The 20,175-nt window shown below is 39.2% G+C and overlaps 1 protein-coding gene across 8 annotated transcripts in view; it reads right to left on the reverse strand.

Moving 5' to 3' along the window:
- The window catches only part of Matr3 (matrin 3), a 43,263-nt gene that overhangs the window by 16,978 nt on the left and 6,110 nt on the right, over positions 1–20,175 (reverse strand). For 3 of the 8 annotated variants that reach the window (XM_020183137.2, XM_074076912.1, XM_020183135.2), the window contains exons 1-2: positions 12,429–12,583; positions 63–1,151 (exon numbers count right to left, since the gene is read on the reverse strand). In XM_020183137.2, coding sequence (XP_020038726.1) covers positions 63–974 — 912 coding nt within the window. In that variant the 5' untranslated portion in view covers positions 975–1,151; positions 12,429–12,583. Of the gene's footprint in view, positions 1–62; positions 1,152–5,997; positions 6,074–12,198; positions 12,337–12,428; positions 12,584–20,015; positions 20,053–20,175 lie in introns of those variants that run through there. The other 5 variants (XM_074076910.1, XM_074076911.1, XM_020183136.2 and 2 more) reach the window with 5 other exon arrangements.

Genomic DNA, 20,175 nt, shown 5'->3' on the forward strand with positions numbered 1-20,175 from the left:
GTAAATACAGAATAGGCACTACAATGTAAAAGAAATTAGAAGCATCTGTTGCATTAACTCACCTTATTAGAATGAACTGGCAAATCACATATAGAGCACAGATGGGGATAACCCTTCGGTAAGAGTCCATGGAAGTCTTCAATATTGCTACTTGGAGGAGCGCCCCTCTTTTTCTCAAAGAGAGATCTCTCTTGTAAGGGGCCAGGACCACGTCCCATTCTCTCATACTCACTGTCAAATTTATGATAGTTATGCGAGGTCTCACCAAAAAAGGAATCATCCCTACACCTTTCTCCATCTCTTAATCTGTCATCTTCATAATCCATTCTGTCATAATAACCAGATTCTTGAGAACGACTTCCATGGTCATAATCAAGCACTGGGTTGAGACTAGGACCACGATCATCAAAGCTATCTCTTCTAAAGTGCCTTTTTTCTTCCCAATCATCCCTAGGTACTCTGTATGGTGGCTCCCGTGTAGCAGATCTGCCATCTCTACCATAACTCAATGTAGGGCCTTCTTCAGTTCTCCTCCTTTTAAGCTGTAGAAGGATTTGGGGCAAATTCTCAGGAGTAATCTTGTCCTCTGGATAACGACTCAGTTCATCTAAGTCTCTAGCAGACAGACCAAAGCTGGCCAAAATGTTACTGGCCTGGTCTGTATCTCCACGGTGTTGAGAAGACAAAGGGAGTGGACCTCTACTTCCAATGTTAAATATAGACTGCAAATTATGGGAAGAAGTACTAGCAGAAGACAGTGCACTATGAGCTCCTTGTTGATTCAATGAAGAACTCATTCCAAGATTCATTAAACTAGCAAGGCGTGCAGTACCCTGGTTCATCCTTCCAAGAGATGCTGGCATACTTAAAGACTGGGTAGCAGCAGCAAGAAGGCCTATTCCTGCTGCAGACAGGTCACGCCCATGACCCTGTGAGTCCCTACCGAGAGATGACTGCTGGAATGACTTGGACATTGTAGAACTATCTCTTGTCTATTTTATAGATTGAAAAAAAAATGTTTTTAAAAGACGGCCAAAAAGAAAGCTGAACTAGAAAGCTAGGTTAACTTTGCTTCAAAAAATGGTAACGCCAAGAAAAAGGATCAATAAGGACTGTAGAATCTTCTTCAAGCTGAGAACCAGCAGACAACTCTGTAGAAAAATAAGCAATTTTAGTCATAAATCCCTTTAAGTAGATGCCGTTTTTTTAAGAAAAAAAAACTTACGCATCATGTTGATAAAAAAACATTAAGATCTCAAACTTACAAGGAATTTATTACATGTTAAACAGATTCCAGATGTATGCAGAGTCTGCATATAGATAGTTAAAAAGTAGCTTGTCATTCTAAAATTTAACTATTAAAGGGAATTTCATACTGAGTTTAAAAACATTTAATTCAAGGGCTAGATGTCTGAGCACATCAAAATTTCAGTGAAAACATAGATGGGCTTCTTCTTTTAGAAGGATAAAAATACACCCTAAAGTGTGATGCTTAAGTCCCAGGAGAAGACTTTAAAAAACAAAAACACCAAGGTCAGCAGCAAGTCAAAGATGAAATCAGTTGTATTCTGCTTTGGAAAAATGAGATCTATTATATCACTATCAGCAAGAACCAAGTAAAACCAAAGTAAATGAAGCCTGGGGTAAGGGAGAGGGTCAAGTACCTGATGTAAGATCTAAGACCAAATAATAGCTAAGAACTTCATGCAGCAAAATCAATTTGAGGTGAAGACAGATGTGAATAAGAAAAATACAGTTTTAAAGATTTCTGCCCAAATTTAAGCCATACAATGAACTGCCTTCTTACTAACTATCCTACATCAGGCAGTGCTTGTTTCACATCTACTCTTATAAAAGAGAACCAATTCTGGTCAGTACAGAAACAGGAGACCTTCCAAGAAAAAAACCAGGTACAGGAAATATAGGTGATTTAAAGAAGGGAAACACCAAGTTAGCACCCATCAGTTCTCATTTAATGTTCAGGGATATATAGCACCTCTAGCGCTCAAAACATGTAAAAATGAAAAAAAAAAAAAAGATCTTGGTAACAAGATTTCTTCAAACTTTTCACAAGAATAACCCAATCACCTGAAAATTTTAAATTCTGATTATGATCCTCCAAGATGTATTTCTAGATGACATTTTCTTTCTTAAATCATTATTGTATCTCAAAAATGTATAAGGATATGTAAATCACTTACACGATTCTCATAAAATGTAAGTTAAATGTATTCAGTGAAACAATTTTATAATCACAACCACATACAGAGGTAAGTGTGATGCTATTAGCTACAGAATTCTATTATGAGGCATTGCTTATTAAGTTTTATGTTTGATTACCCACACATCCAAGAACTAGCAGTATAGAGTTAAACTTTATTACACTAAAAACCAGACAAAATCCAAGTTACAAGTCATTATTATGGGACCAATTCCATCAATGATAGATTAAAGCAAGGATATACTGGACGAACACAGTGGCAGAGGGAAGTATAAAAAAAGTTACAGGCAAGAAAGATTTAGACTAGATTTTATAAAATAGATGTCATATAAAGTTATAAAGACACAGAAACTATCAGAGGTGGCTGGAACTACAGATGTTTTTGCACACCAAGAAAGATGAATTTGTGAAAAGACACCAAGGAAACTAGTTCTAGACAAGATCCACTTAAGGTAAACTATAAGCTTTACCTTTAAGACTAATAAAGATAAGAGTTAGTGAACTTCAGATGAAAGTTTCTTTGGTTATGTCTTAAAAATGTCACACAGAACATTGGTATTGGTAGGACCCACTAAATTTTCATGTATACTTAAAAAAAAATCAACAGTTATAGAGTCATTTTCCAAATATGTTCATAAGCACGAGTTATTACTAATTGTAGCTTTGACTTTCATATTATACCAAAGCTTTTTATTATTCAAAAACCAGTCTTTTAAAAGAACTATTCTTTCCCCACAGAGAAATTATAATGACATTTGATTCTGTATAAAAAATTTAGTTATTTTAAGGAAAGATTGTTAAGCTACAAGTTGTCAATCTCATTTTGGCACTTTATATGAAAACAGTGGATCTGGAAAAGAGAAGGTAAAAGATGACAATCTTAAGACAAAACAGAAAATGGATGTCAGAAAAGGCGCAAGACAAACAACATAAATCCCATGACAATGTGTAAATCACCTTAATTTTTTTAAGATACTCTGAGTTTCAACTTAAAACGCAGTTCCATATAACATTAGAGTAGTATTACTGAAAAGGAACTTAACTTGGATTTTTGATTGAAACACAAACCAAGTTCTCAAAATATTTTTATTAGAACAAAGAAATTAAGAGAAATCAAGACATGACAGCACTGCTTAGAAAGTATTTATGAAAACAGACTTCTAGTATTTTGGTCAATGCTGAACGTAAGATGTACAAGCCATTTTTAAGGGCTCATTCACATGGGACTTGCTGCTCATTACTAAAGTTAGCACAATAGAGATATTTACTAAACTACTAATGATATATGAAAGATTAATTTTTTCCCTTTTGGAAACAGTATCTCAAAATGTAGCCCAGAGTGGCCTTGAACTCAGATCCTCCAGTGCTAGGATTACAGTCATGTACCACCATTTCGACATTAATAGATTAGCTTTTCAAAGCCCTGACTTCAATCCCCCAGCTAAACCACACACACAAAAAGACTAGCTTTTAAAACCGTTTTCCCCTGTAATTATAAAACTGTCTCACCAAGAGAATTTAAGAATGTAATGTCAAATTCTGATTTACTTATGAATTATAAAAATGTCCAGTAATATAGAACCTTTTACCTCCACCCTCAAAACCAGGAAACTTAAATGTCACTTCATAAACACTGGGAGGAGGGTAGTTCAGTGGTAGAATATTTGTCTAGGCATCTGTGAGGCCCTGAGTTTGAAAGCCAGTATCACAATAAATAAATGAAATGCATTTTACCATAATATGACAATCAAATTCTTAACAAATGGTCTTAAAATTCATCTTTACAGAAAACTTCAAATAATTAACCTGCAAATTTTTTTTTGGTTTTTTTGGCCATACTTGGGCTGGAACTCAGGGCCTACATCTTGAGCCACTCCACCAACCCTTTTTTTTTGTGTGATGGATTTTTTTTTCAGATATGGTCTTAAGAACTATTTGCCCCGGCTGGCTTCCAACCATGATCCTCCTGATCTCTGTCTCCCGAGTAACTAGGATTATGGATTACAGGTGTGGGCCACCAGCACCCAGTTTATTAACTTGGAATTTAAATCTATTTCATGATACAACTTTCTCAATTATCCTAAAAACAATGTAAGCTTCATGTTCAACATATAAACAAGTATTATCCCTATGCATGGTAGAGAAATGTTTCAGTTAAACTGGGCTAAGCTGGGAATGGTCATGCCTACCTGTAATCCCAATACTCTATAGAGGCTGAGGTAGGAGTCTTGTGAATTGGTCAGCCTATGCTATATAGGAAGACCTTGGCTCAAAAAAACAAACCAAAAAAACCTAAAGAAATGTTTCAGTTAATATTCTACTTCTAATTCCATGATTATCTGATATTCTTCATTAGATTTTCTTTCTTTTCCAATTAAAAGTAGAATATGTCAGAAAGTATATTAAAATGCTGCTTTAAAGACATATGCCATATGAACCTTAATTGCATTCTTAATTACATGAAATACTTTTTTTGGGTAGGATTGGGGCTTGAACTTAGGGCTTCGTACTTGCAAAGCAGGTGCCCGACTGCTTAAGTCAAACCTCCAGTCCATTTTTGCTCTGATTATTTTGGAGATGGGGGTCTCTTTAACTATTTGCTTGGTCTGGCCTTTAACTGTCATCTTCCAGATCTCAGCTTCTCAAGTAGCAAGGTTAATAGGAACGAGTCATCAGCACCAGTTTTACTTCTTAACTAATTTCAGGCTGGAGGTGTGGCTCAAGTGGTTGAGCACCTCCCTAACAAGCATTAAGCCCTGTGCTCAAACCCTACTACTGCCAAAAAATGAAACCAATTTCAAGATGATTTAACTACAAAAAACCACAGATTCATACAAGATGGTTTCTGGTTTTACCACAAAAGTGGGATACTCATGCAAAAATATCTTCATGTTGACATTATTTTAACCCTTCACTCTTATATAAAACTTACAAGCAATAGTTAGAGACATATAGCTTCTTATAGTATTTTCCTGTTCTGAATCATAAATATACACAAAAGTGCAATGACAGCAAGAAATACTCAAAATTTCCAAATGTTTTATCAAGGTTGAACACCTGGTTTATTAACTTATTTATGTGAAAACATAAAAAAAAGTTTAGGTAGCAACCAACAATATCAACATAGTAAAAAGATGTCATAACCAGTACCATTGGCAGATTGCAGGGACCGTTCATTGTCACTAATTTCAAATCAGTATAATTTAGAAAGGTTGCTGCTTGATTTTTTTGTCACCAATCACACAAAAATATTGATTCCTGAAGTGAAGATGGCTCCACTCCCTAACCCAGGGCCTCACTTACGCTGTTAAGCACCCTACCACTGAGCTATACCCCTAACCTTCAATATAGTTTATACCAATTAGTTTTATTTAAAACGGTTATCTGAGTTACTCATTGCTCCCCCTTCCCCCAGAATTTGAGCCACTTCAAAATCTTATATTCAATATCTATTATGTGTTCTTGAGTGCCATAATCTCAGTGTGACATTTTTGAGTAATTGAAGATTTTTTTTTGGGGGGGGGGGAAGTAAAAGAGTTGAGACAGAGTCTTGCTATGTATCCCAGACTGGCCTTGAGAGGGCTTTTTTGTTTATTTAATGAACTTCTAAGCAATTTAAACAGTAAATCCCATACACATAAAGTCCCCAGATTTTTTCTGTTTTGTGTAAAGCTACATGTGTCATCACACAACAAAAAACAAACATTATTTAGTGCCAGGAAACAAGTATTAATATTTGTGTTTTAAAACTATTGGTCTTAATCCACCTAACAAACCTGGATTCAACTTCTAGTCCACTTCTCCATCCTTAGGCTAATAGGAGATAAGAGGGTTGCAGAGTGTTTTCAGCTGCTGAGAAGATAGAAAATTTCAAGTTAATCAGTAGAAGGAATTCTTACTCAGACTTGGAATATTCTTTTTTTTTCTTTTATTCGTATGAGACTTGGAATAGTCTTAAGATTTAAAACTTCCTCCTAGTGTCTTCCAATTAGCCACAAAATATTTTCAGATTAAGGCTACTCAGGAAACTGATTAAGGAAACCTATGGTACAAGATAGAAAGTTATCTATTTACCAGGACTGGCTCTTGACTTTAGCTATAGGATATAAAGTTGGTTTTCCTGAGCAGGGCAATGGTGTCTCACTCTCTGTAATCAATCCTAGCTATTTGGGATTGCAGTTCAAAACCAGACAGGCAAGTAGCTCAAAAAACAAAACAGACAAACAAAAAAACCACCAAAGTTAGCTTTTCTCAAAGCTGGATTCTACATTCTTAAAATCTGCCCCCCTCCCCACAATTTTCTACTCTCCTAGTTTTCACAAACGCCTTGATGTGAATCCTGGTTGGACTAAGAAGTAGCTGTGTAACCTTGAGCAATTTACTTAACACCTCTGTTTATTTCCCCACATGTAAAGCAGGAATAAAACACCTACTTCATAAGGCTGTAAAGATTTAATAATAAATAACACTATCACATAAAAATATTTAAAATAGTGTCTGGCCCATCCATAGTAGACACTGTGATAATCATCTATTTTTATGTAATTTAGTTCCCACAAAACTCAGACATAGGTAAAATTTTTATTTACTTTTTTAGATAAGCAAACCTTTACTGGAGTGGTTCAAGTGGTAGAGTGCCTTCGTTGCAAACATAAGGACCTGAGTTCAAACCCCAGTACCACCAAAAAAAAAAAAAAAAAAAAAAAAAAAAAGGAAAAGAAAACCTTTACAGGTAAAAAGACTGATCCTGGGACACACAAACCATTCACTTGTGCTATATTCCTTATTTCATGTTTCAACTTTAAGATCCTATCCTCCAAAACAAACAGCATCAAAAAAAAAATCCTGATTTAAAAACTAGTAACTTTGAAAGACTGAATCAAGGAAAAGAAGCTGATCCCCGTGAAAGTGCAAAAATTACAACTTCATTCTCTATTGCCCATCTCATCCTTCAGAATGCAGCCCTTACCTCTATTCTTTCCGCCCTAATTCTATTCGATACCCTCAGCCCTCCTGCTTTTCAGTTGGCTTCCATGCATCCATGCTCACAGCTCATCACCAAATATCAACCTGAAACATCATTTTATTCTCCTGCTCAAAAACCCACTCCTCCCCTAGAAGTTAACATGTAAACTCTTCACTATGGTTTTCAATGCCTTTCATACCTTAGTTCTATCTCATTTTTTTGGTTTTTTTTGAACCCAGGACCTCATCCATACTAGCCAAATGGCTCACCACTGAGCTACATCTCCAGTCCAATTCCATCCCAATTCTGTTCCAACCTGTTTTCCTTCATTATGTAGCTTACAGAAAGAAATGTCTGTCTCGCACTGAGACACAGAGCCTGTTCACTGCTTGTGTAAAAAACTTTTTTTTTGGGTGTTTAGGAATAAAATTAACTGGAATTATCCTTTTTCTCATTTAAAGCAATTACTTTAAGTTTTCTTAAACTCCAATGATTTCCCTTTAATCATGTAAAATTACATGATGTATATACTACGGTATATACAAACACCCAAGTCAGGTGAAATCAAGGGCTTTCAGGATAGTATGGTAGTAGTATGGGTAGATCAAAACCCAAGTTAGAAATAAGACACTAGTAAGACCTTACAACATTCTACCTGCCAATTTCCAATATACTCCCTTTTCCCTTCTACAGTCCCTTGTCTTTTAAGTTCTATAAATAATGTATGTACCCTTAAAAATTGATTTTACATTTATGAACTGTGTACAAAATTGACTCAAAATGTATTGTTAATTTTTTTGGTTGTGATGGGGACCAAACCCAGGGCCTTGTGCATGCTGGGCAAAGGCTCTACCATTGAGCTATATACCTCCAGCCCTGTATTTGCTTTTTAAAACTTCCCATTTGCTTTTTATACGTGAACTAAGACTGTACTTTTACTATGATAGAGATAGCATTTTGTATGTACATATACTAATATATTTTGCAATAAAGAACATTTAAACCTCTTTTTTGGTGGTACTGGAGTTTGAATTCAGGGCCTCTTGCTTAATAGGCAGTAGCTTAAGCCACAACCCCAGTCCAGATGATGGACATCTATGAATATCTAAGTGCCTTCTAGTGCTTAAATGCAAAAATTCGCTCCTCCACGGTACTTTCTAGAAATGGACAGACACGTAATTATTAAAACTGGTACTAGCGGTTGGGGTTATGGATTCAGTGGTACAGGGCATACCTAGCAAGTTCAATGGTTTGATCTACAGCCAAATAAGTAAACAAATAATTTGATATTGTTTCTCAACTATTGCATGAGCTAGATCAAGTAGTGACTTTAAAATTTCACATATAGCTTAGCCCTGGTGTCTCACACCTATAATCCTAGCTACTTGGGAAGCTGAGAGACGGAGGATGGCAATAGGAGGCCAGCCAGGACAAGTAGTTCATGAGACCCCCTCCCCCATCTCCAAAATAACCAGAGTAAAATGGACTAAGTGTGGCTAAAGCTGTAGAGCACCTGCTTGGCTTGAACTCCAAGATTGGAGTTCAAACCCCAATCCCTCCAAAAAAAAAAAAACCAGAAAAAAAACCAAAATCACATATAGTAGTTTCCTCTCCTTTGACTTACTTTACCAAAGAATGTTAAATGTACTAATACCCACAAAGGAAAACACACACACAAACACACAAATCATTTTGAAAAACTGAAAGGTATACATCAGCACAAAGTGGAAGGAACAGTTAACACTGCAAATCAAAGAGCCTATCCCTAAGATTTATCTACATGACTACTATATACCTGGTGCATTTACTGCCAAGATCACTAAGACACCTACCATAGGTATTTTATTTTTTTCTCCTTGCCCTTCTTATCCAGCAATAGAAGGTATGAAGAACCACACTCCATCCCAATGCACACCCTCTATTTTCCTACTAGTCTGTTTCTGCCTGAGAAGAGTACTAACAGGTTACTGGGATTCTAGATCAAAGTGAATGCCAAATATGTCATTTAAAAAAGTTTCCTGAAAAACACAAGTCTTTCATATCAACTATCCTTTAATTTTGAAACAGCTTTAAAAATGTTTTTTGGAGATTTTTCTTACTTTCAAAGAGCTAGAGCCTTTTCTATACAGAACATTGGGACTTGAGATACTACTGGAAAATTATCCAAAGCTACTCATCACATTAAAGACATGCTACGCTACATTCACAGTCCTGACATAGTAATTAATGACATGCAGGCCAGGAAAGATGGTATAGCACTTTATTGTAATTCCTATGGTGGGAGCCTGTTATTCTAGCACTGTGGCACAAGGATGATTAGTTTGAGGCCAGCCTAGCCTCCAAGCAAGACCCTGTCTTGGCCAGAGTTGCCACTCTGTCAGAGTGCCTGCCTAGGAAACTCAAGACCCTCAGTCCAAACCCCAGTACCACTGCATACACACAAAGTCAAGGGGTCTGTTGATGTGGCTCAAGTGATAAAGCACCTGCCTAGCCACACAAGGCTTTCAGTTCAGACTCCAGTGTGCCTGTCTGTCTGTCTTTCTCACTCTCACACACACCTCCCCCCATCTAGTCAGGCACTGGTGGCTTACATCTGTAATTCTAGCTACTCAAGAGGCAGAGATCAGAAAGACTGCAGTTCAAAGCCAGCATTAAGCCCTGAATTCAAACGTCAGTACCACCAAAAAGGTAAAAAGACCCTGTTCTCAAAAGAAGCTTGTAAGCCAGGTTGTCGTGCCTGATGCCTGAAACCTTAGCTACTTGGTATATCGGCCTCCAGAGGCTGAGATCAGGAGGATGGCAAAAAGTTCTCAAGGCCTCATCTCAATCAATAGGTGGGCACCTTGGCATCATTCCAGCTGCACAGGGAAGCACAAGCAGGAAGGTGGAGGTCCAGGCCATCCTGCATCTATCTCAAAAATAACAAAGTCTGGAGGTGTGGCTCAAGTGGCAGAGTGCCTGCCTAGCAAGCTCAAGGTCTTGAGTCAAAACCCTCCCAGTACTGCCCAGGAAAAAACAAACTAAAAAACAAAACCAAGTAATGTAATTTCTTCTGGGAATTTCAGAAAAATACCAGAAAGGAAATACAAATAACCCATGATGCCAACATCCAGAGCTAACAAAATTTTTGGACATATCTCTATACTTAGGCTTTTTTTGTTTGTTTACACACTAGAAACCAGTCAAATTTGTAATGTTTTAGTACATCTCTTTTACTCTCCTAAAAAACTGTTTTGAACCCAGGGCCTTGAGCATGCCAGGCAAATGCTTTACCACTGAACTGCCTTCCTCAGCCCAAATCTCAGATTTTTTTTTTCCCGTAGTAGTGGAGGTTGAACTCAGGACCTCACACATGCTAAGCAGGCACTTTACCACTGGAGTCACTGCACTAGCCCCGAATCTCAAATTTTTAACATGCTTAATAACTACTAACATTTATGAGCATAAATCTTCAACTCCCTATTTTCTTAAGATAAATTCCAATAAGGACAGCCCTTCTGAATCCTCCCACATTAGTTCAAAATAAGTAAAAGCTTCCTCTATAGGTATAAACTAAACACAAAATTAAGTGCCAAGAAATGTAAATTTAAAGAACTTCACCCTAAAATCTTCTGGGTAAATGAGCTTTTTCAAATCTTTAACCAATCAAAAGATTTTTCATGTATAAATCTTCGATGGTGTTTAATTTCAAGGTTTCAAAAACACTGTCTACTAGCAAAAGCCTAGTAAACGTCTTTGCAACAAAAAAGTCTCCCCGATCCTTTTTGATTTCTACAATACTAATAATCAAAAATTATGTCCATAGCTGGGCGTGGTGACAGGGGACCGCAATTCAAGCACTCAGGAATTTTGAGACTCTCAAAAAAAAAAAAAAAGTAGACTGTACAGAGTGACTAAACTATTAGTGACACAATGAGCTTCTAAGAGATTTTATTTTGCCTCCTTATTAAAAGTCTAAATATAATCTTTGCCAGCAGGCCAACTATTTAAATTTACCTAGGAAAAAAATGTGTCCTACCAACTCTTTAAAAATCTTAATCCAAGCTTTAATGCACAGAAAGCAGTATAGTCTACTAGCAAGACTAGAAATTTCAGAATCACAATAACCATTCTAGAAACGTCTAGCTGAAAAACTGTAACTGATCCAACAGGAATAGTCTACAGAAGAGGTTATTCCGCAAGACTAGGCCGTACAGCAGGATAAATACCTAGGGGATATTCATCCACGGTAAAAGTAGAACACAGCGCATGGCACAGCGCTAGCAATGGAAAGAACGATGCGGCGACTACACCATGTTATGCCAAACCCTTTGTCTGGAAACCGGAAGGTCTCTCCACATACGATCCTGACCAGAGGAACCTGGACTAACAATATTTTGATAAAGAGAAAAGGGATGTGAGGTGACTGAGTAAACACGCTTCCCAGCGTGCAGAAAGCTTTATTCACGACGCAATACGAATAACAAGCGTTAACGTTTCATTTTCGGCCATTTTTACGCGATGGGGGGGAGAATTGTTCCAGATGTCTGGCTAAAATCGCGCGCGAGCGTGTGGGCGGGGGACGCGGGAGTCTTGGGGGCGCTAGCAAGCGGTGGGCGAGGAACGGCGCGAAGGCAGTGACACCAGAAAAAGAAAGAAACGTTGCTCAAAACGGCTAAGCTGTTCAGGGTCTGCGAAATCCTCCATTTGGGAACACTTTTTCACAGGAAAAAAAAGGCAAACGCACTATTTGGGGCTGGCGCTACCCAAGGACTTTGCTAGCTTAACTATTTTCCCCAAATGGCAGGCCCCCAACGGACAGTCGGTCCCTCAGGCCTCAAACGCTCCTCCCTCCCCCTCAGCGCTGCGGCCCGCGTGTAACGGGCTCGTCGTCCCGCCCCCGCCCACAGAAAGCCCAGTACGCGGAAAGCTCGGTGGACAAACAAATCTCGGTACCCCGCCCCTCCCCCCGACTCTCCCACGGCACCCCGGGGCATTGGCTGGTCGCGTGTCTTCCACCGGGACCGCTCACCTCCACCGCCCGAGGAGGCTGGTTGCGCCGCCACTGCGCTCCTAACATGGCGGCCGCCGATCAGGCGGCTCACATACGCAGCGCAGAGGGAGGCAGAGCGGGCTAGCGGGAGCGAGCAAGAAAGGCGCGCCGCCGGCTCCCCGCGGCCCTGCTCGCCGTCGCTGCCCCCTCCCGGCGGACGCGGAGCGCCCCCAGCCACCCACCTCGACTCTTACCCGTTTCGCGCCTACCTGAGGAAAAGGGAGAGGGAAAAGGAGAGAGACCTCTCTCCCAGCGAGCGGGACGCGGAGGCTCCCACAATCCCCCGCAGCAACGGCGCTGGCAAGAGATGATAGCAGCGGCTGCAGCCCAAGCACTCACTCTCGCGAGAACGCTCGTTCCCACCCCTCCGGTCCTCGTTCGGCGCGCGCCAGACTCCTCCCACTGCACGGCGCGCGTGCCTAGCTCGCGCTCTCGGCCGCTGTGGTTGTTCTTTAATCCTGGAGTCTCTCTATCCCTCATCCGGTTGAGGTGGGAAATGAGGGAAGACGTATAACCTACGTGTTTGAATACCATTCTCGAAAAAGCTTTTTTCCCTCAATCCCCAAACAGCATATTGCAAAATTAAAGAGTATACGTTAGCAGCGCTACGCGGGAGTCCTTAGCTTAAATCTAATTTCTGTCCTTTCCAATTATCTGCAGAGGAATGGTGCCAGAGGGAACCGATACTATTTGGCTAGTTTTTAACCACAGGAATTTCCAGGGTTATTCTGGCAAGAGATACCGAGCCCCTTCCCTTGAAAAGACCTCAGCTTTCTGTTGAATTTGAGTAGATAGAAACATCGTTGGGACTGTGATACTGCACCCAGATTACTGTCGGGTATTTGGGATCCCATTTTCTGATAAACAAAGGTGACCCGATTGGCTAAGACTCTCACAAACCACCCTCACAAAACTCAGTGTCTTAGAGGGCAGGGAAATTTCTCAGCACTATTAATTATGGTAAGAATTATAGCTGGTGCCAGTGGTTCACACCTGTAATTCTATTTGGGAGGCTGAGATCGACAGGATCGCGGTTGGAGGCCAGGCAGAACCAATAGTTCTACAGACCCCATCTTCAAAACAACCGGGGCAAAATGCACTAGAGGTGTGGCTCAAGTAGTTGAGCGCCTGCTTTGTAAACAGAAGCCCTGGGTTCAAACCCCAGTCCCAACCTTGCCCACCCAACGGAATTATAATTCTTACTATGGATTGGGTAGGCAATCCAATAACACTGACAAGTGGCTATTACTAACATCCTATTGACAGATGAGAAAGTCTGTACGGTTTATGAAAGTTGAACTTTTATAGTAACTACTCTTGGAAATCCTTAGGCATTTTCTGAAACGGTATAGCAACAAAAACAGAAGTTAACTTGTCATGACAAGAGCCATTTGCTTTATTTACAAAATACAAAGCAAGTCTGGCTCACAATATTAGTCTACCTCAAGTATTTCAGAAGTGCCTCCTGCATCAGTATGCAAAGTCCAAGGGGAAATGGCAGTAAACTTAGACAAAAGCAATTTTTTTTTTAAGGTGGTGATAAGTCTGAAAAATCATGCTTCCACTGTGAAAACAACAGAGGGGGCAAGAGAACAGAGAAATAGGGTCTAGCAGAACTATTTGCCCTGGCTGGCTTCAAACCAGGATCCTCCTTATCTCTGCCTCCTGAGTAGCTAGAATTACAGGCGTGTACCACCAGCACCCAGCCCAAACCAAGCCTTTTTAAATTGGGGTTTTTTTCTTGGCAGCACTGGGGATTGAACTCAGGGCCTCACACTTGCTTGATAGGCACTCTTACCCCTTGAGTCACTCCACCAGACTATGGGTTTTTTTCCCAGACAGGGTCTCAAGAACTATTTCCCCAGGGCTGGCTTCAATCAGTAATCTTCCTGATACCTGCCTTCTGAATAGCTAGGATTATAGGTGTGAACCACTGGCGTCAGGCTGGTAATGCTGTTCTTTAAGGCATGATGGTACATGTCTGAAATCCCAGCAGGTTGAGGCAGGAGTTCAAGGCAAGCCTGAGCTACATACCAAGATTCTGAGACCCTGTTAGAGTGGTATGTATGGGTCTTGAGCTCCGGTGAAGTTTATGCCTTAGCAACAAGATATAAAATGGGGTATGTAAGAAATATGCCTAAGTATACAGAGTGGCCAGAGGGCCAAGCACTGAGCTCTAACCAAGAATACCAAAGGAAATCCAGTGAACAGGTATTTGTGTGTAAGGGTGGGAGGGGGAACAAACATTAATCTATGTAAAATATGGGGAGGGAGGAAATTATACTGCCTTGAAAACCACAATACTTCCAGGACAAAATGATCAACAGGGTCAAATGCTAGCAAGAGTTCAAGATGAAGACAAAAACAAAAAACCCAGCAACATGGACATCATTAGTAACATTTAGAGTTGCCTGCAATAAAGTAGAGGTAGTCAGCACATGTTAAAAGGGAGATATGAACTACCCAATGTGAAAACACCTGGGCTGAACTTAACACAATTGCAGGAAGGATATTTTAGTTAGCTTTGAGAAATAAAAATTGCAGAGGATACGAATTCTTTAGTGAATCTTGGGTCTTATTTCCACCTGAAATCTTCTGTAATTGAGATTCCAACTGATCTTCCCCATGTTCTCTTCAAAGGCTCTAGTTCCCTGTCATACAGAAATATGACTGCTTGCAAATCTGTTCATATATGTACTTACTCAAATTTTTGCATAAGGCTCTAATGCTACCTGGTGATTGTGTAGGAAAAAAAAAGTCAGGCTTTTTTAATTAATTATTTATTAAGGATCTGACATGATGAGACTCAAGAAATTACAGGTTCTAAGAAGCTTATCAGTAGACACAGGAAAACAAGGTTAATGACTACACTCACCAAATACTTGTCATGAAGGCCACTATATAAAGCTAGGAACACAAAGATAGAAAAGACAAATTCACCCTTGAGGACCTTGATCTGAAGTAGACTAAAGAATCTGGCCTCAAGGAGGGCCTGGTTTTGAGGCGAGATTGATTAAGTGCTCTATTCACATTTGGGTTACTTTGGGGTAGGTGTAGTCACCAGGGATGGTAAAAGGCCTTCAAAGAAAAAATTGCTGTTGAGACTTTCAAAGCCATGTTTGGTACAACTAAAGGACTTAACTTCCAATACCAAGATAATAGCTCTGAAATCTAAACTGGCAAGGGCCTTTTCCACTTCTGAGTGGAGAAAACATACATATATGGAGGGGAAAATGTGTTAAACCACTCATTTGGTCAATACAGCAAGTCATGCTATCAATGTTCATACATTTTACCTATGGTGCTGGGCATTAAACTTGGGGCCTTTTTATATGCTATTCACTCTCCTATTGTATGTACTAATACCATCCGCCAGCTGGGGATTAAATTTGGGATCTCATGCATGCTGAGCACCTCTACCAACTGAGTTATATCCCCAGCCCTTCGTTCTTAGTTTGAAAGGATGAAACTCAGAAAAAACTCATTTCCTAAGCTAAGCAGCCTATAATGCATTATAATTAGCATAATCCTGAACATAAAAGCACCACTATCCCTATACAAGAGATTAATAGGCTGGGGAATATAGCTCAGTGGTCAAGCCAGCTAGGTTGAGTTCAATCCCCAGGAACGAATCAAAAAAGTTTAAGCTTGATTAGTCTTGCAGCTGGAGACAAAACCAGTTTTTTTATTGTATTATACTGCTTTTGGCAGAGCTTTGGCCTCAGGATCTATTGGAACACGTTTAATACCCCAAAGCCAGGTCTTTTGAAGGACACTTAAGAGGTAAAATTTAAGTAATGGCTCTTTTTTACAGTAGGGCTGTTTAAAAGTTTATGAAGTCACACAATTTTAAGTTTCTTCAGTTTGATTACAATATATCTTGGAGGTTGTGATACTCAAACTTGCCTCACAGCATGAAGGATGACATTATATATAGTATGTGGGCTAATTTCAAGCAAGATCAAATAAAACTATTTGGAGTTCTCTGGATCTATCTGGATGTTAATTCACTTCACCAGATTTAAGAAACTTTCTGCCAACTAGGCAGGCGTTTTTTTTTTTTATAATTTTATTTTGTGGTGCTGGGGTTTGAACAAAGGGCCTCATGCTTGCTAGGCAGGCACTCTGCCACTTGAGCCACACCCCCAGCCAACTTTCTGCCAGCTCAACAGCACCATTATCTCAACTGAGACTAATATGCTATTTTAATGTCTCTTAATACCCCCTCACCAAGGAAACTGAAAAATATAAAGGATAATGGTTTCAAGACAGACAAGATTTGGCCATGTAGAAATACTCTGGTAATTGATCAGAGTTCAGGCAGGTAAGTTTGTATGCAGAGAGAAATTTGAAACACTGAACCAAATTATCTGTAATTATAATGGGGAGTAATAATGCCAAATTACTTTGGTATAATGCTACTTCTCAAGAGAAAAGCGATGTTACCCTTTTTACTTACAACTTAGTCCTGAGATGTATTTTTTAACCTTGAATACAAAAGCAGTACATTTTATAAACTTTGTACATGTGAAGGTATTTGGCCAATGAAAATGCCTTAAAAGGAATGTTACACCTTATAAAACTTGTTTTTAAAGCTCTCCACCATGAATTCCTTTCCAGTTTGCTATGGTACTTAACACCAAACCACATTTTAATAAACTTTTGCTTTCTCTGTTCTTGCAATGCATGTGTTTGTTTGGCAGTGGTATTCCGTAACTTTTAAAAGACTTCACTTTTTATTCTAAACTAAAAGTCTCACTGTTACCCAGACTGGCCTTGGACTCCTAGTTCAAGTGCTCTTCCAGTCTTTAATGACCTTTAAGCTTGCTTTATTTTTTGAGTCTGTCACTGAAATTTTTAGTTCAGCCATATCATTTTTAGCTCAAGTACTTGGGTTTTTAAAATTATTTTTTATAGTTGGCTACTGCTGATTTGTTTTGTTTGGTGTAGTCATGGGTTGGTGTCTGTGCATTTAAGTATTTTTCTTTTGAGGAAGGGTCTTGCTCTTGTAGTCCAAGTTAACCTCCAACTCTTCATTACCCAGTCTTCCACCTTGAAGTGCTAGGATGCCGAGCATATAGGACCCTATATGGCTACTTATTTCAGTCTTACAGATTTCAGCAGAAAAACCCCTTCCTCTGTCAGTCACCTCATCCAGAGATTCTGGGAAGACCACATAGTTCATCTTGTGAGCAAGCTAGCTTGGCACATGGGTACACAGTACAGGGGCTCTAGACCCTACTTCAGAGCCTACTCTGAAGCCTAAGCTTACAGATGCCAACCTGGCATCAGGATGAGGCTGGGTGTACAGGTATTGGCTTAGAGTGTGGAGCCATACTGGCACCTGCCCAATCATTGAATTTTACTGTACAGCTGCTGATGAGATCCAAGGCAATCTGGTGCGCATTTTACTCTCCTCCATGCAAATCACCCGAGTTGTACAGCCTGGGATTGGGAGAACATCAAGCTGTCTTTTCTAACATCTTTAATACATCTTTTTTTATTTCTATACCACACCCATGTGTTATAATCTCACCTGACTTCCCTATTTGTTGTAAGATTTTTATGCATTTACAATTGTTCAAATTGAAGCTTCCATAAGGCAACAAGAACTAAGCCCATTATACTTTACCACTTTGTTGACACTGAATGTCAGCTAAGTATATCCTGATCTCTTGTCTACATTTAAAAAAGTAACTATTATATCAGCCATTTCTTATTTTTTCTGAAGTGTCTTTTATACATAACACGTTACTTATGTTTATCATTCTTGTGACAAAGATGGTCATGAATTCTGGTACTGCATGAGTTTATTTACAAACATATACTATGCTGAGAGTTCAAGAGTTTGATCCAGTAGAGTGCCTGCTTTGCAAACACAAAGCCCTGAGTACAAACCCCAGTCCCACCAAAAAACAAAACAAAACAAAACAAAAAAACCAAAATAAAACTTTGATCCATTTTCCGAAGTGCCCCTCTTCAAACATTCTTCATATCTGATTAATGGATGAAATAAAACACCTTTTTAAGCAGCTGGTGTCTTACTATAAAAGATGCAGCAAATCCAAGGGTATCATAACCATTAACTGTCACTTGTTTTCCACTGAAAATGGTACATTCTTCCCTAATCCTCCTGGTAGTGGCTCTAATGAACCAGAGCCACTTCCGAATGTCCACCTCTGGATGCCCTGCCCCAACGTAGCACTGCTGGCAGCTCTACAAAAGGTGCAGAGAAACCAACAAGCCACACATACTACACAAAGTACTCCTTGCTTCACTCTGCCTGCCATTCCTTTCATGGAATGGTGGTGGAATTAATTTCTTTTGTCTTTGCATCCAGAAGGGACCTGTAGATCAAGAGAATGTGGAGATGACATGTAACCTTTAGTATCTTCTTTCATCCACTTGGAATCTAAATGCCACACTGAAAATTCCAAGCCATATGAAAAGATGCCCTGTTGAGGTTTACGGCAGTAAGCTTATGCCAACTGCCAGCCAGAGTAGAGCCTCCAGATTGCTGCAAGCCACCCAGTCAACCTAGACAATTTTCATACATGTTTCAAAGTAAGAAGTTTTTGGGTAAAGGACTGGGGGGACTGGGAGTGCGGGCAGCAGCTCAATGGTAAAGTGCTTGCCTAAAATCTGCAAGGTCTTCAGTTTGATCCCCAATACCTTGAAACAGAAGATTTAGGGCTAGATGTACAGGTAAGTGGTAGAATGCTTATCTAGCATGCATCAGGCCTTGAGTTCAATTCCCAGCACTGTAAACAAAACAAAGAAACCTGAAAATGTTGACTTTACTCAATACTAGTATTTACCAATACTATCCCATTAATTATGACAATCACAGCATCTTAAAATGTCAGTTCTTAGGGGAAAATGGTTATGTGCTTCATGAGAATTCCTTGTACCATATTCTCAACTTTTTCATATACCTACAACTATTCTAAAAATAATAAAATTCCATTCCAGGTCCATTTTGTCATCCCTTTCTCATAAGGCAGTAAGTAACCCTTAACAAGAAGCTGAGAACATTCTTATACTCCAAAGGACCTTTACTGGAAGATAAGGAAGGCCAAAAAAGTAATAGGAATCTTTGACCCAAGCCTCAGGCTACTTAATTGATAAATATATGGCCCAGCAAGTTGGCTCATTATAAATGTTCCTAAACAGCAGTTAAAAAATGTTGCTAAGCAGAGATTTTAAGTATTACAGTTAATTTGTTAATTCACTTAAATTGTTTTCCAAGAGTATACTGACAGTTTCATTAAGTAGAGCTGTTCATGAAGCCCTAATTAAACCAACAAGATTCACAGGAGTCATTTTCACTCTTTTAAAGTTCTTAATGAGTTGCTCTTAGCGGTTGTTTTCCTTTGTGTGAATTCCTAGGCACTTAACCAAGCTTTTTGTGTCCCTTTTGGTTCTGCAGAATTCATCCCTCTGGGATTTGTTCTCCTGATTGAAATTTGAGACCTGATCCAACATTTCAATGTAAAAAATAAAATCCACTGTCACTAGCAAGAAGTGATAATATAATGAGAGGCAACAGGGATAGATAGCACTTAATATAGTTCCCTACTTACCTTTAAAGTTTTCCCTCTTAAGGTGGTATAAGGCCTGGGACCTGAAACTTGGCCAGAACAAGTAAGATTGTACTTGTGTTCTCTACTGCCATCTATGACAGTTGGCAGCTTGGATACTCACAGACCAGTAACCTTGCCAGTCTAATTCCAGTTTCCATTGCAGCATGGGAAAAGGATAGAGTAAGGGGAATAATGAATAAAATGCATATTTACTTCTTAAGTCTCTCACCAGAACGTAAATGTCTTTGTTCTGAAAGAAAAAAAAAAAAAGATGTAAGTCAATACAGCTAAGAAGGTGACCAATTATCAATTACAAAATCCCATTAAATCATTTTAATTGCCTGATTATGTCATTGAAACCTCTTGGGCTATT

This window comes from Castor canadensis, chromosome 6, assembly GCF_047511655.1.
Source record: "Castor canadensis chromosome 6, mCasCan1.hap1v2, whole genome shotgun sequence".
Taxonomy (NCBI): domain Eukaryota; kingdom Metazoa; phylum Chordata; class Mammalia; order Rodentia; family Castoridae; genus Castor; species Castor canadensis.